The 13,204-nt window shown below is 38.0% G+C and overlaps 1 protein-coding gene across 2 annotated transcripts in view; it reads left to right on the forward strand.

The window, feature by feature from the left end:
• Positions 1-12,136, forward strand: part of LOC109827897 (protein SEH1) — a 12,806-nt gene extending 670 nt beyond the window's left edge. Inside the window, exons 2-8 of one of the 2 annotated variants that reach the window (XM_020394923.1) lie at positions 4,590-4,701; positions 4,795-4,895; positions 5,941-6,018; positions 6,675-6,830; positions 7,074-7,186; positions 7,510-7,643; positions 11,695-11,783. In XM_020394923.1, the coding sequence (XP_020250512.1) occupies positions 4,590-4,701; positions 4,795-4,895; positions 5,941-6,018; positions 6,675-6,830; positions 7,074-7,186; positions 7,510-7,642 (693 nt within the window). In that variant the 3' untranslated portion in view covers position 7,643; positions 11,695-11,783. Of the gene's footprint in view, positions 1-4,589; positions 4,702-4,794; positions 4,896-5,940; positions 6,019-6,674; positions 6,831-7,073; positions 7,187-7,509; positions 7,644-11,694 lie in introns of both variants that reach the window. The other variant, XM_020394922.1, reaches the window with a different exon arrangement.
• The last annotated feature ends 1,068 nt before the right edge of the window (positions 12,137-13,204 follow it).

The raw sequence follows: 13,204 nt of genomic DNA on the forward strand, positions 1-13,204 counted from the left end.
ATATATGGACTTAGTGGTACTGTGGGAAGGGATAATTTATAGTACATATTACCGGTCAGGAAATAATCACTTTTGTTTTATTAGATTAATCATTCATCCGAAATGGTGAGATTGAGGATGATGAGCCTCATGTCACTCATTGATGGTAAAAGCGGAGAGTTCTTAGGGTCCTATGTGATCGCAGAATAGCGATGGAGCTGAACGAAAAAAATTGTACCATAGGTTAAGACTGACAATGCTTTAGGGGTCAAGGAAACATGTGAAAAATGGATGTAACATGAACGAGGATGTTACAATGAAGTGTGTATATACACTCAGAGATAAATATGAGTTCATTTATAGAAGGTTAGAGGTTGCTACGCTCCCATTTAGGACAAATGCGAGGGAGCCAATTGTGATGGTTTAGCCGTATACAATGGGAGCCACTAAATGCACACAAAGAGAAGTGATAAGGTTATAATTAACGAAGCAAGGAGGATTAGAAGTAGGCTTAAGAGACCTTAGTTTGAAGTGATTAAGAAGAATATGATAGTGATTAACTTCATGAGAGAAATATCTCTCAACATGACTGAATGGAACAACAAGATTCATGTAGTCGACCCATAATATTAGGAGAAATCCTTTGTTATCGTTGTTGCTTTGTACCCGTATATTTTAGGACATTATTATCTTTTCTCAGCTTCGACCTATTGAATATCATAAACGTGGTCATGGTCAAACTTTGTTGGTCAGCCTTTTTTGTGTGCTTGTTCTTCTTCTTTGTCGAGTTGAATGCTTCTCCAACAACTTCCGTGTAGCCCCTGTCTCCACCAAATTCCATAAATCTTGTGACTTGAAAAATACTTTCAAGTAGACGACCAATTTATAGAATTACTCGTAGTGAACTTTGGAAGTTGCAACTGAATCAAATTTTCAGATGACATGATTCAATCACCCTGCAAGATCTACCCGTCTCTGATACTAAAAGAAAATTAGTGGTGCGGGGGAGGCTTTTCTCTGATAGTCGTTTTATTGAATACTCAGAGGATGCATTACAATCTCAGAAAAAACTACTAGCCTATGACATCATTTGTCTATGAAGAACAATGAGCACGTCGGGGTATGCTTTCTTTCTTGGAGAAGGAATTATCTCTTGCTCATCGAACTCTGACACACACACACACACTCTGACACACACACACACTCTGACACACTCTGACACACTCACACACACACACACAATCCTATAACAGAAGTACTAACCTATTCATCATGTACTCTGCATCAACCAGTCACACGCTATCCTATTCCCCAACTACTAGCCTATGACATCATTTGTCTATGAAGAACAATGAGCACGTCGGGGTATGCTTTCTTTCTTGGAGAAGGAATTATCTCTTGCTCATCGAACTCTGACACACACACACACACTCTGACACACACACACACTCTGACACACTCTGACACACTCACACACACACACACAATCCTATAACAGAAGTACTAACCTATTCATCATGTACACACACACACACACACTATCCTATAACAGAAGTACTAACCTATTCATCATGTACACACACACACACACACACACACACACACACACTATCCTATAACAGAAGTACTAACCTATTCATCATGTACTCTGCATCAACCAGTCACACACACACACACACACACACACACACTATCCTATAACAGAAGTACTAACCTATTCATCATGTACTCTGCATCAACCAGTCACACACACACACACACACACACACACACACTATCCTATAACAGAAGTACTAACCTATTCATCATGTACTCTGCATCAACCAGTCACACGCTATCCTATTCCCCAACTACTAGCCTATGACATCATTTGTCTATGAAGAACAATGAGCACGTCGGGGTATGCTTTCTTTCTTGGAGAAGGAATTATCTCTTGCTCATCGAAAAAGCAAGCGGTGGTAGCTTTATCAACTGTTGCAGCAGAACACATGGCAGCAGCCTTTATAACGTGTCAAGTAGTGTGGCTGTGACGCATGATCAATGAATTAAGGCATGAGCTAGGTTGCACGGTACAAGTATGGGTACGAGTATGGAACATGGCAAAATTGGAAAAGGTAGGGTACGGGGACACGGCTATATATATATGTATGTTATGTATATTTATATGTATTGAAATTAATAATTTACATAAGATCAATATTGTTTTTCCATTTACATAAGACCACTATACGAGAAATAGATGTGAAGTGTAAAATATACATCCAAGAAGTGCACGAGGAGTGTTTTATATTAGAACATGTATTATATAATTGAGCATAGGCCCGAAAAAACATACGCTTATATTCAAAAAGTGTCCAAGAGGTTTGGGTATGGGTACGGATATTTGTCGGGTAGGGGTACAACTTCCTAATAGAAGCACCCAGGTAACATAGGGCATGAACTAGAAAGTCTGACCAAGATTATGTGTGATAACAAGTCACCTATCACGCTGGCAAAGAATCCAATCTTTCATGGCAGAAGCAAACATTTTGGGATAAAGTATCAAAATGTGGCCATGGTCAACTTTATCCGTGAGTTGTTAAAGATGAAGAGATTGAACTTGATTTCTGCAAATCTGAAGATCAAGTTGCAGATATCTTGACAAAACCACTGAAGGCAGAATTATCTGAAAGGCTGACATGCTCAAAGTTATTCAATGGTCAATTTAAGAGTGGCTGTTGAAAATCATAAATGTGGCCATGGTCAAACTTTATTAGCTTGCATGATTTTCATGCTTGTTCTTCTTTGACAAATGGTGTTGTAAGCTAGTAGTAGGGGAATAGGGTAGTAGGTAAGGGTGTTATCGGAGCGGATACGGTTCGGATATGACACTTACCATATCCATATCCGCTTTTTATAAACGGATACGGATACGGATACGGATCATCTTCGGTAAGAAATAACATTAACCATATCCGCACTTATCGGAAACGGATACGGTTCGGATATTTGAAAATCGGATCGGATATGATCACGGATATAAACGGATATTCGACAAATATATATGAAAACAATTATCAAACATATATATATGTGCATTAATACTAGAAAGATAGAAACCTTTGTTCAAATGTTTAGACAACGAAACTACAAGAAAATGTTTTACATGCTTGATATCCAAATTCAAAAAAGTTAACACTCAATAAGCGATGGCAATAATGAGAAAAAAATCTCGAGAAAAATACAACAAAATACACATTTGTACGAGTTAGTGGGTACATGAACACTCAACAAACTAAAAATTATATGCCTATATAATTTCTAGAATTCCAAACAGAGTTACATTGCTTGACAAAATTCCTATGTCAATCCATGAAGGTAGCAGAAAATATATCCCCTTCTTCTTCAAAGGTTTCACTTTTAAAAGTAGTCTACTTTGTAATTATTCACTTTTTAATTTCATTCCTTAATTAAGGTATTTTAGTAATCATTTTCCGAAAACAAGACAATTAGGGGCCATTGCAGACTTGAAGGTGAGAACTATGCTGAAGAGTTCACCTTTACCAATTCTTTGCTCATCCTTTAGATGCCCGCAAGATGTAAATGTTGGCTGCTACAAATTTACATCAGCTGTCTTCACTGGCGGTCTTCAATCCAAGCCACAGTTGACAATCTCTACACAAGTGATATATCTTTTTAAACAATTACTCTATTTCTCAATCTCGGTATAATTCGCAACAATAATAATAACAAGCGTGAAAATATAAAGATGCAAGATAAGAGATCACCACAAAAAAAAAATCACAACCACGAGTACCGTATCTCGTTCCTCTGCAGAAGCAGGGTATCGGTCAACGGCCAGATCCGACGAAAACAAAGCTGAATGAGATCTGCACGGCACCGATGACGAACGGCGAACGGAGAATGGCAAAGACGAAGAACGACGAACGGAGAACGGCAAAGACGACGAAGACGGAAGCTGGAGAACGGAGGATCTGACGAACGGAGGCGGATGCTGGAAACTTTAGTGGCGGCTGGAGGCAGAAGAATGGAATGGGCTGGGAGTTTGGGAATAGGGTTACAAACTTACGGGTTTGGGTTAGCGGTTACGGGTTTGTAATTGTAATTTTGGGACCCGAATTATTATTACATTTGCGGATATCCGTATCCGCAATCCTCATATCCGTTTCCGAATCCGTATCCGAAAAAAAATCCGAAACCAGATCCGTATCCGTATCCATATCCGCCCGGTTTCAAAATTAGCTTACCATATCCGTATCCGTTCGGATACGGATACGGATCGGTTCGGATATATCCGAACCGTTTGGCACCCCTAGTAGTAGGTGAATGGTTGAAATAAAGTGCAAAGCATATGGTGAATAGGTTACTAACTTTGCTATGTATATGAGTGTTTTTTGCTATGTATGAGTCTTCTTTAACATAATCTCTAGCTTACTTTATTCCACTTTATATTTCTTGAGGTCTAGTTCCAACACTACATCTGTAAAGGTGTTTTCCTATTGGGAGTAACCATTCATAAAATTATGTTGAGCATAAGGCTGTGGTCTTTGTTTGTAAATCGTTATGTGATTTGATATATATATATATATATCTCTTTCCATTTGTTATAGGCGCATGAGAGTGGAGTTACCAATATTGTTTGGGTTCCTCCAGAATTTGGTGATGCTATTGCTTGCATCTGCATTGATGGAACATTATCTTTGTGGGAGGAAGTTGAAGAGGGTATGTATTCATGTGTCCAATTTTATTCATTTAATATCATAGTCTCTTTTTAATCATTAATATCCTTATCTTCCTATGCAAAATGTTTCCCAGATACTCAACCACTTATGTGGAAACAGTGTAAAGTCTTCGAAAGCGCTAGTTCAGGAGTGCTTCAAGTCCAATTTGGGGGTTTTGCTACAAGTTTAAAATTGGTGAGTTCTATTCAAGAACAGTCTTTTTTTCAAAAGTATTTTTCAATATGCTTTTTTTCTTGATCCTTTATACTTGCCAATTTGCAAACATCATATGTTGATGTTATCGTTGTCCTTTTTTTTCATTCTCTTGTCTGAGGTTGTTCTGCAAAGTAAATAGACAAATTTTCATTTTAAATGTACCATTTGAAAATTGGAGAAGCCCAATAGTTATCTTATACCTGAGTCTGGCAAAAGCTGAAAACTGAAGTTGGGTATGTGATTTTCTGCATATAGTTTATCTGTCAAGTGTGCCATTCCGCGTAAAAAACTATTGTGCAGTCCATTTAAGTATAGGGGTGAACCCATGAAGATTGCGAGTTAGGTCAGAATGAATTAGAAAGCTCGGGTTGTAATTTCAATTAATGAAAAGAGAGTCTAGGATGTTGATCTTTAAACAAACTTCTTCTCTTCTCTCTGTTTCCCTTGTCTGACTCTCCTTCATTGGACTACTGCTATAGCAATTGGTCTTTTAGTGTGACCATTGTTGGAGCCACTTGCGACCAGATTTGAGAAGAAAAGTTAAATTTCATATATCTGAAAAGAAATTTTAGTTTGATTTATTTAAATCATAGTTTTATTTAAAAATTATATCCTTTCTTTCTTCTTACTTTTCTCTTCTCTCTTGATTTGTGTGTGTGTGTTTATGTATGTATGTCAGTCTATGTGTGTGCGTGCGTGCGCCTTTAAAGAGTTCTGTATATTTCACGGAAATTAAAAAAACGTGAGTATGGCACCCAGAAATGCCTACCGCTTTCTAAAACATTGTGTAGGATAGTGATTCAAGAATCAATGAACTAAAATGGAGGATTTGAAACTATTTTCTCAATTCTTTACAAACTGCAATTGAATACAGATCGTGAGGAATATTAAGATCTGTAACCTGCCTTTTCCAATATCCGAACTAGTTTTTTCTCTTTATCACCAAATTTTGGCCTTTTTATGTAGCTGGCTTATCCTACATGTTTATGGTATTACATCACTAACTGCATCATCCTACTTTTAGGTCGCTGCATATACAGATGGCCATATGAAGGTGTATGAACTTATGGACCCTTTGCAATTGAACAAGTGGCAACTTCAGGTTTAGTTCTTTCTTGTTTTCACCAAAAATTTGTGTTCAAGAAATATGCTGAGCAAAACTTTCCTGCTGGAGTTCTCACATACTGTTCCTGATCAACATTGTGTTTCCAAAGTATCTTGCACCCTTAATTACTGTTTTATGGCTTGTCTATATTCTACAAGAATTCAATTCAGGTTATAACTTTCATAGATTGACCGCTAAAGCTTTGTTAAAATATAACATGATAAAGGACGCAAATTTTGCCCTTTCTCCAGTATTCAACTTTATGCCTTTCTATGTTGAAAATGCTTTGAATCTTATGCTATACCTCCTTATAATGCTGAAAACTATTTCAGATTGACTTTTATAACATTATTTCCAATATTATGCTGTTTACTTGTTCTTTGAATTTATAAGCAAGAATACAATAGTTTACAGATGCTTCCTTATAGGCGTAATGCAGTTTCTACAATTTTTACTTGAAGCAAACCATTAGCTTAGACTCATTTTCTCATGAATCAATAAGGGAATGAAGATATTGGTTTCCTTAGCCCAAATTTTTTGTTACCAATCAGTTATCGCATTTGGTAACTATCCTTTTATGGCTCTTAGGTTTCTGTAAAGTCACTTTAATTGTATTGTATGTCACTCTGTTTGCTCCTAATCTTTCATTGTAGGCAGAGTTCCAGAATGTGATTGATTCAGTTTGTAGATATGGAAAGCCATCATGCATATCTGCATCCCTTGCATGGAATCCACAAAGAGGTGAAAGTCAAAAGTCAAGTTTTGTGCTCGGTTATAATTCAGATCTTTCTCAATTCAATTCCCCCAAGGTTTGTTTTGAATTTCCATTTATTACATGTTTAATTTCTGTAACCATTTCATTTTGAAGCAGTGGCATTTGCCATAGCAAGGACTCTTGTTTCCTTCTGGAATAATTTTGTGATTTAGTGATATAATAGGCCTTTCCTTTCATAGGTCTACCATAGTATTAAGCTTCTTTTGTGTTTCTTTATTGAAGGGAAGCATATACTTTTTAATACGAGAAAGGTCTCATGGGATAAGTTTTATAACAGATTTGGGAGTTTGAAGAGGCTCATCAGCGGTGGCTACCAGTTGCTGAGCTGTGTTCACCTGGAGATGGTGATGATAGAGTATATGCTATAGGTTGGGCACCTAATATAGGCAGGTAATAGCCTGCTGTCTTCTCTATAGTTTTTATGTTGAGAAGTCAAAAAGTTTGATTATTCAAGTAATCTATTTTTATTTTACACGTGTTTTTAGTGTATTATGACATGATTGTGGCCAGCTACTTAAAATGTCGATCTACTTGTAAAAATGTATGATACCATATATTAATACCTGTTAGACTATTACATGCATTTTACTTTTATCAATCTATCTTTTAGTTTAGACCATGCTTACTGTCTGCTGATATCACACAAATTTAAGAATCCGATTGTTCTTCTGAATATAAATTGATTTGTAATAGAAGTCTTGAACTCTTTGTAGGCCATACGAGGTGATAGCTGTTGCAACTTGCAAGGGGATCACAATATGGCATGTAGGATTGACCCATGAGTCGGATGGAAGACTCCCAACGGATAAGGTTGCATTACTAGAAGGTCATGATGGCGAGGTATGAAGTATGTATTTTGGAATAGTATTCCTTCATCAAAGAATGATATACATTGTTCATTTTTAATAAACTTCATCCACCATATTATTATGTTTGCTCTTCTATCTTTTTTAATCTAAAACTGCCATGACATTATTTGATACGAGTCGCCGTGCGAGCACCTTTGATCGCGGAATTATCAAAAGTGGGTTGAGAAGAGGATGACAGAAACACAAGAATAATTCAGTATATGGCGAAGGAAAATACCCTCTCTAGATTATGATATGAAAAGATTACAATCCCTCTCTCACAATCTCACTAGAATCGAGAACAAACTCTCAATTCTCTCTAAACCCTAATCTCTCTTGATTAGAATCTCTCTTTGATTACATCTGATTGATTAGAAACCCTAAACAATCCCTTATATAGGTATAACAACGTGGATGACAAAGTGGTAAATAACCAAGCCTAAACCCAACAAGAATTCGTGAAAACAGAAACCCAAACGAACCAGGAAACCTTCGATGAGTCGACTCGTCCGAAACTGGACAAAACACAAAACCAGCAATGAGTCGACTCATGACTGAGATGAGTCGACTCGTCAGAGACTGGTGACAAACGGCTGGGTTTCGTGAGTCGACTCATGACAGGAATGAGTCGACTCAACCTGATGAGTCGACTCATGACTGTTATGAGTCGACTCACGGGCTGAAAACTGGATGCTTCGATTCTTCGATTCGCCGTCTCGTTTTACGCTTTAACCTGCGTTTCACTGTGCTGTTTTACACCTCTATTCTCAAGCTACCATGAGAATCATTTATCCTCAAACTCCCATGAGGATCGCTAAGTTCCGAAGAGAAGATGCACCCGTATCATGGGTTCCCTTTAGGAACTTGAAGTCCCGTTTAAGTTAGAACTTCAGCTGAGGAAACTCGCGAGCCCCTCCATCCTTTCTGTACCATCTGGTTTTGCTAGGAACCTGATATCGACGTACAACTGGAAATGACTCCTTCGTTCCTCGTCTTATCGTAGTCGTCTTCCGCTCCAAGATGCAACTCCTTTTCGATGGCTCGTCATGAAATCTAATGTACAACGAGACGAACTTCTTGCTTGCATTCACTAGCCTCTTCGCCCGCGTCACCGTCGCTAAATTTACCTCCCACGGAAGAGACGCCGAATGAAATATGAACTTTTCACCATCCTTGGTGAATGTGTACTTCTGAGTCCGCCTTTTGTAGATCGCGTATCTATCCCACAAGTACAGATTACCCAGTATAACCTGACAAACATCCAATGGAACGACATCGCATGTGACCTCGTCAATATTCTACTCGTGAAGCGCAAATCTAAAAGTGCATTAATCAACTACACTCAGTCCCGTCTCCTTCTGAATCCACCCTAATGGATAGGGTTTCGGATGCTTGACTGTCTTCAGACCCAGCTTTTGAACCAAGGTCTCGAATATCAAATTCTTTTCGCTGCCTAGATCAACAATAGCATCAACCAAACTGGTCTTTACTTGTAACTTCATCACAAAGAACTGCTCTCGGGGGTCTTCGTCCTCTTTCGTGGCCTGTTTTCCTGTCATAAGAGTGAGACTACTGTTGGGCTCTGTCATCCCAGGAACTTCCTTCGGACCCTATGCTATCACGTATGTCTTTTTTTCTTTTTTTTTCTTTAACCCTCGTGGCTTGAGATGAGGATACTTTTCCCAGCACCGATCAGCTACGTGCACTGTCTTCTTGCAATGACCACAAATCAGCCCGGTTTTCTCTGGATCACCCTTCTTCCTCTCCTCCTTAGATTGAGAACCACTAGACTCGCCTCCAACTTGCTTTGCATCTCCCTTTGCTTCGTTGCTCTTTTTTTGCTTGCCTTCGATGGCAATAGCCTTCACGCTCGCCTCTGTAATAGATTTCACCGTGAATAACTTCATCTCTTTCCGGATGTAATCGCTCAATCCCGTCATATACTTCATAAACACAGAATATTCCTCTATCGCAATTTTGAGGATCATCGCCTGCTGCTGGAACTCCGTGGTGTATTCTTGAACGGTTTGATTGACTCTTTGGCGCAAGCCGTACCACTTGTACCAACGCTCTTCGAGGAACCCTACCGAATAGAATTGTTTTCTAAGTAGTTCTTTGAATTTGTTCCACGATATCGTCTTCTTCTCCTACTTGTAATAGGATTTCCACCATGTCAATGCATGCCCCGAAAGCTTCAAAATCGCGAACACGAGCTTCTCCTTGGATAATTATCCGTAGTGTGAAATAGGTCTCCATCCGCTCGATCCAATCATCAAGCCTCTCGACATTGACACTCCCGTCATAAACAGGAATCTTTACTTTGAAGTCTATCTTCAAATTCTGGTAAGAACCCTTACCCCCTTAGTGTGAAACAGACTTAACAATACGGGTCTCCTCATCTGAATCAGAATCCTCGCCTTTTCCATCGGACTCCACAAGTTTCTTCTTGCCTTTCGAAGAAGATTTCTCCTTGTTTCCTTTGTCTTGGATAAGATTGACGAGTTGCACGAGGGTCGAACCTATTGTCTCCATCTGCTTCTCCAATGCATCTAGCATTGCTAAACTGTCTCCTTCAGTCATCTTCTTTCTTAATTTCTGTACTTCTTTCAATAAAATAAGGATCTCGCCTAGCTTCTTGTATTGCAATCGAGTCAGGACCGTACACAGGATGCCCCCTCTACCGAATCTGATCGTTCTGATACCAACTTGATACGAATCGTCGTGCGAGCACCTTTGATTGCAGAATTATCAAAGGTGGGTTGAGAAGAAGATAACAGAAATACAAGAATAATTCAGTATGTGGCGAATGAAAATACCCTCTCTAGATTATGATATGAAAAGATTACAATCCCTCTCTCAAAATCTCACTAGAATCGAGAATAAACTCTCAATTCTCTCTAAAGCCCAATCTCTCTTGATTAGAATCTCTCTTTGATTACATCTGATTGATTATAAACCCTAAACAATCCCTTATATAGGTATAACAACGTAGATGGCAAAGTGGTAAATAACCAATCCCAAACCCAACAGGAATTCGTGCAAACAGAAACCCAAACGAACTAGGAAACCTTCGATGAGTCAACTCACGACTAAGATGAGTCGACTCGTGCGAAACTGGACAAAACACAAAACCAACAATGAGTCGACTCATGACTGAGATGAGTCGACTCGTCAGAGACTGGTGACAAATGGCTGGGTTTCGTGAGTCGACTCATGACAAGCATGAGTCGACTCAACCTGATGAGTCGACTCATGACTGTTATGAGTCGACTCACGGGCTGAAAACTGGATGCTTCGATTCTTCGATTCGCCGTCTCGTTCCACGCTTCAACCTGCGTTCCACTGTGCTGTTTTACATCTCTATTCTCAAGCTATCATGAGAATCATCTATCATCAAGCTCCCATAAGGATCGCTAAGTTCCGAAGAGAAGATACACCTGTATCATTATTTCTTTCTTGTTTCTACTTTCTAGTTAATGTACCTACAAAATATACAACATATGGGTAATGTGTTTATCTTGTTAATATCCACAACATGTCCTCTGCAAATATGCGTTTATATGGACATAGTGTTTCAGTTTGCACAAAAATTTTTGAATTTCCAAGTAAGAAATGTCTCTGACAAGGCCTTTATGGCATAAACACCCAAAGTTTTTTGATATTCTAGATACCCTACTTAGTCATCATGTGAGCTATCCTCAAGTTCTTCATTCAAACATTCCCTCGCAGGTTATTTGGCAGTTTTGAGCAAAATTGATTACGATAATAGTGAAAGTTTTCTAAGCCTGAATGCTTTTACAACATTGCTACAAATAATCCTGTGCATGTTAAATAATTTAAAATTATTATTATGTACCCCAAAATACTAACTTTGTACTGAAATACAACCTTTTGAAAGTACATCATATGTTTCACCTGTTATGCATCAGACATCTTTATTGTCACTTGCTCACCTTATCTTCCATTTCACTTTGTTTTCATTTACTTATTGAATTGCTTGATTTTCTAAAGTTTAACATAATGATTCCATCCTTGGTTGCCTCTATGTAGGTTTGGCAGTTGGAATGGGACATGAGCGGTATGACGTTAGCATCTACAGGAGGCGATCAAATGGTTCGTTTATGGCAGTCTGATTTAAATGGTGTCTGGCACGAGCAAGCAGCTCTTGAATGCGTTGGAGGGCAACAATAAGGCAATCGGATAGGGTATCAACGGCGGAGTTGTGAATTTTCATCTCTTGCATCGTGCTTGTTTTCAGGCCTTAGCAGTGTTTTGCTTCTTGTGAAGGCTTGGCAATATCTCATGATCTATATTCATGTAAAAACCGAAAGAGTCAATTAGTTATAAATTGATTATCCGTTAGAATTCTAGAGGCTAGAGTAGTATGGTTTTGTATTTGAACTTCTTGTAGAAAGGGGTTTGTTTTTATGGTTGCTAGCTGAGCGCACTTTTAGCTTCGTATTCGGAATTCCCAATACCTTGTTCAGCGTTAGTACATGGATAAAACTAGTTATTTGGATCTATTAAAAAAAGTTACTGGGGGGAATTCATGGTTATAAGAAAAATGCATAGAATGGATTAATTTTGTATTATTCATTGGTGGTTAGAGGCTTTGTTTGGGAATTGTAGCAATTATATTTGTGGTGTAAATTACACCACTCGCATATGGATGGTCTAATAGGATTTTTAAGAGGGTTCCATTGTTGGGCGTCGCATATTGGTTGAAGGGTGAAGTTTCAAGAAAATTTATCCATTCCTATACTCATTCCAGAATTGATTCATAACAAATATAGCCCTATGCGCTTTAGATAAATGACATTATGTAACTTTAATATTATTATGCGCACAGAGCCCAAATCTTTGATTTTAAGGTAGCGTTTGGATATCATGGCATTTTTTTATTGTTTTCAAGGTGTTTTTTGTCAAAAACAAGACACTATGTATTTGGAAACCATGATTTTTTTGAGCTAAAACATCATTAAACAAAAAACACAACACTTATTCTAAAATCCCTTTTAGATTAGGGTGTATTCGGTCCGGATACGACTCAGATATGATACTTACCTTATACATATCCACTTACCCATCTTGGATACGAATACAGATACAAATATATCTCGGTAAGAATAATTCATATTCATATCCGCTAAAATCGAATATGCTTATGGATATACATGCACATATATAAACGGATATACATGCGGATACAAAATGGATATGAGAAAACTAGATAATATTGAGAAAAATATAGTTCATGTGGTACAAAAGAGTTCTTTAATATGTTCATTATCACTGAAAAGCTAAGATTAGATATCTTGAGCATCAAAATTAACCACAAATCCATAATGTAAGAATTAAAACCATCGTAAGAGCATGACTAATATGTATTCGGATATTTCGGATACGACTCCGTATATTTCACTACAAGACCATATCTGTAATAATATCCTATCAGTTATAGATTTGAGTAGCCATATCCGTATCCTAACGAACACAGTTACAGATATTTCTTTGGATACAGATACAGTTTAGCACGACTACTTTTAAGTGTTTTGAGTGT

The sequence above is a fragment of the Asparagus officinalis genome, unplaced genomic scaffold (genome assembly GCF_001876935.1).
Source record: "Asparagus officinalis unplaced genomic scaffold, Aspof.V1 AsparagusV1_Un523, whole genome shotgun sequence".
Classification (NCBI taxonomy): Eukaryota; Viridiplantae; Streptophyta; class Magnoliopsida; order Asparagales; family Asparagaceae; genus Asparagus; species Asparagus officinalis.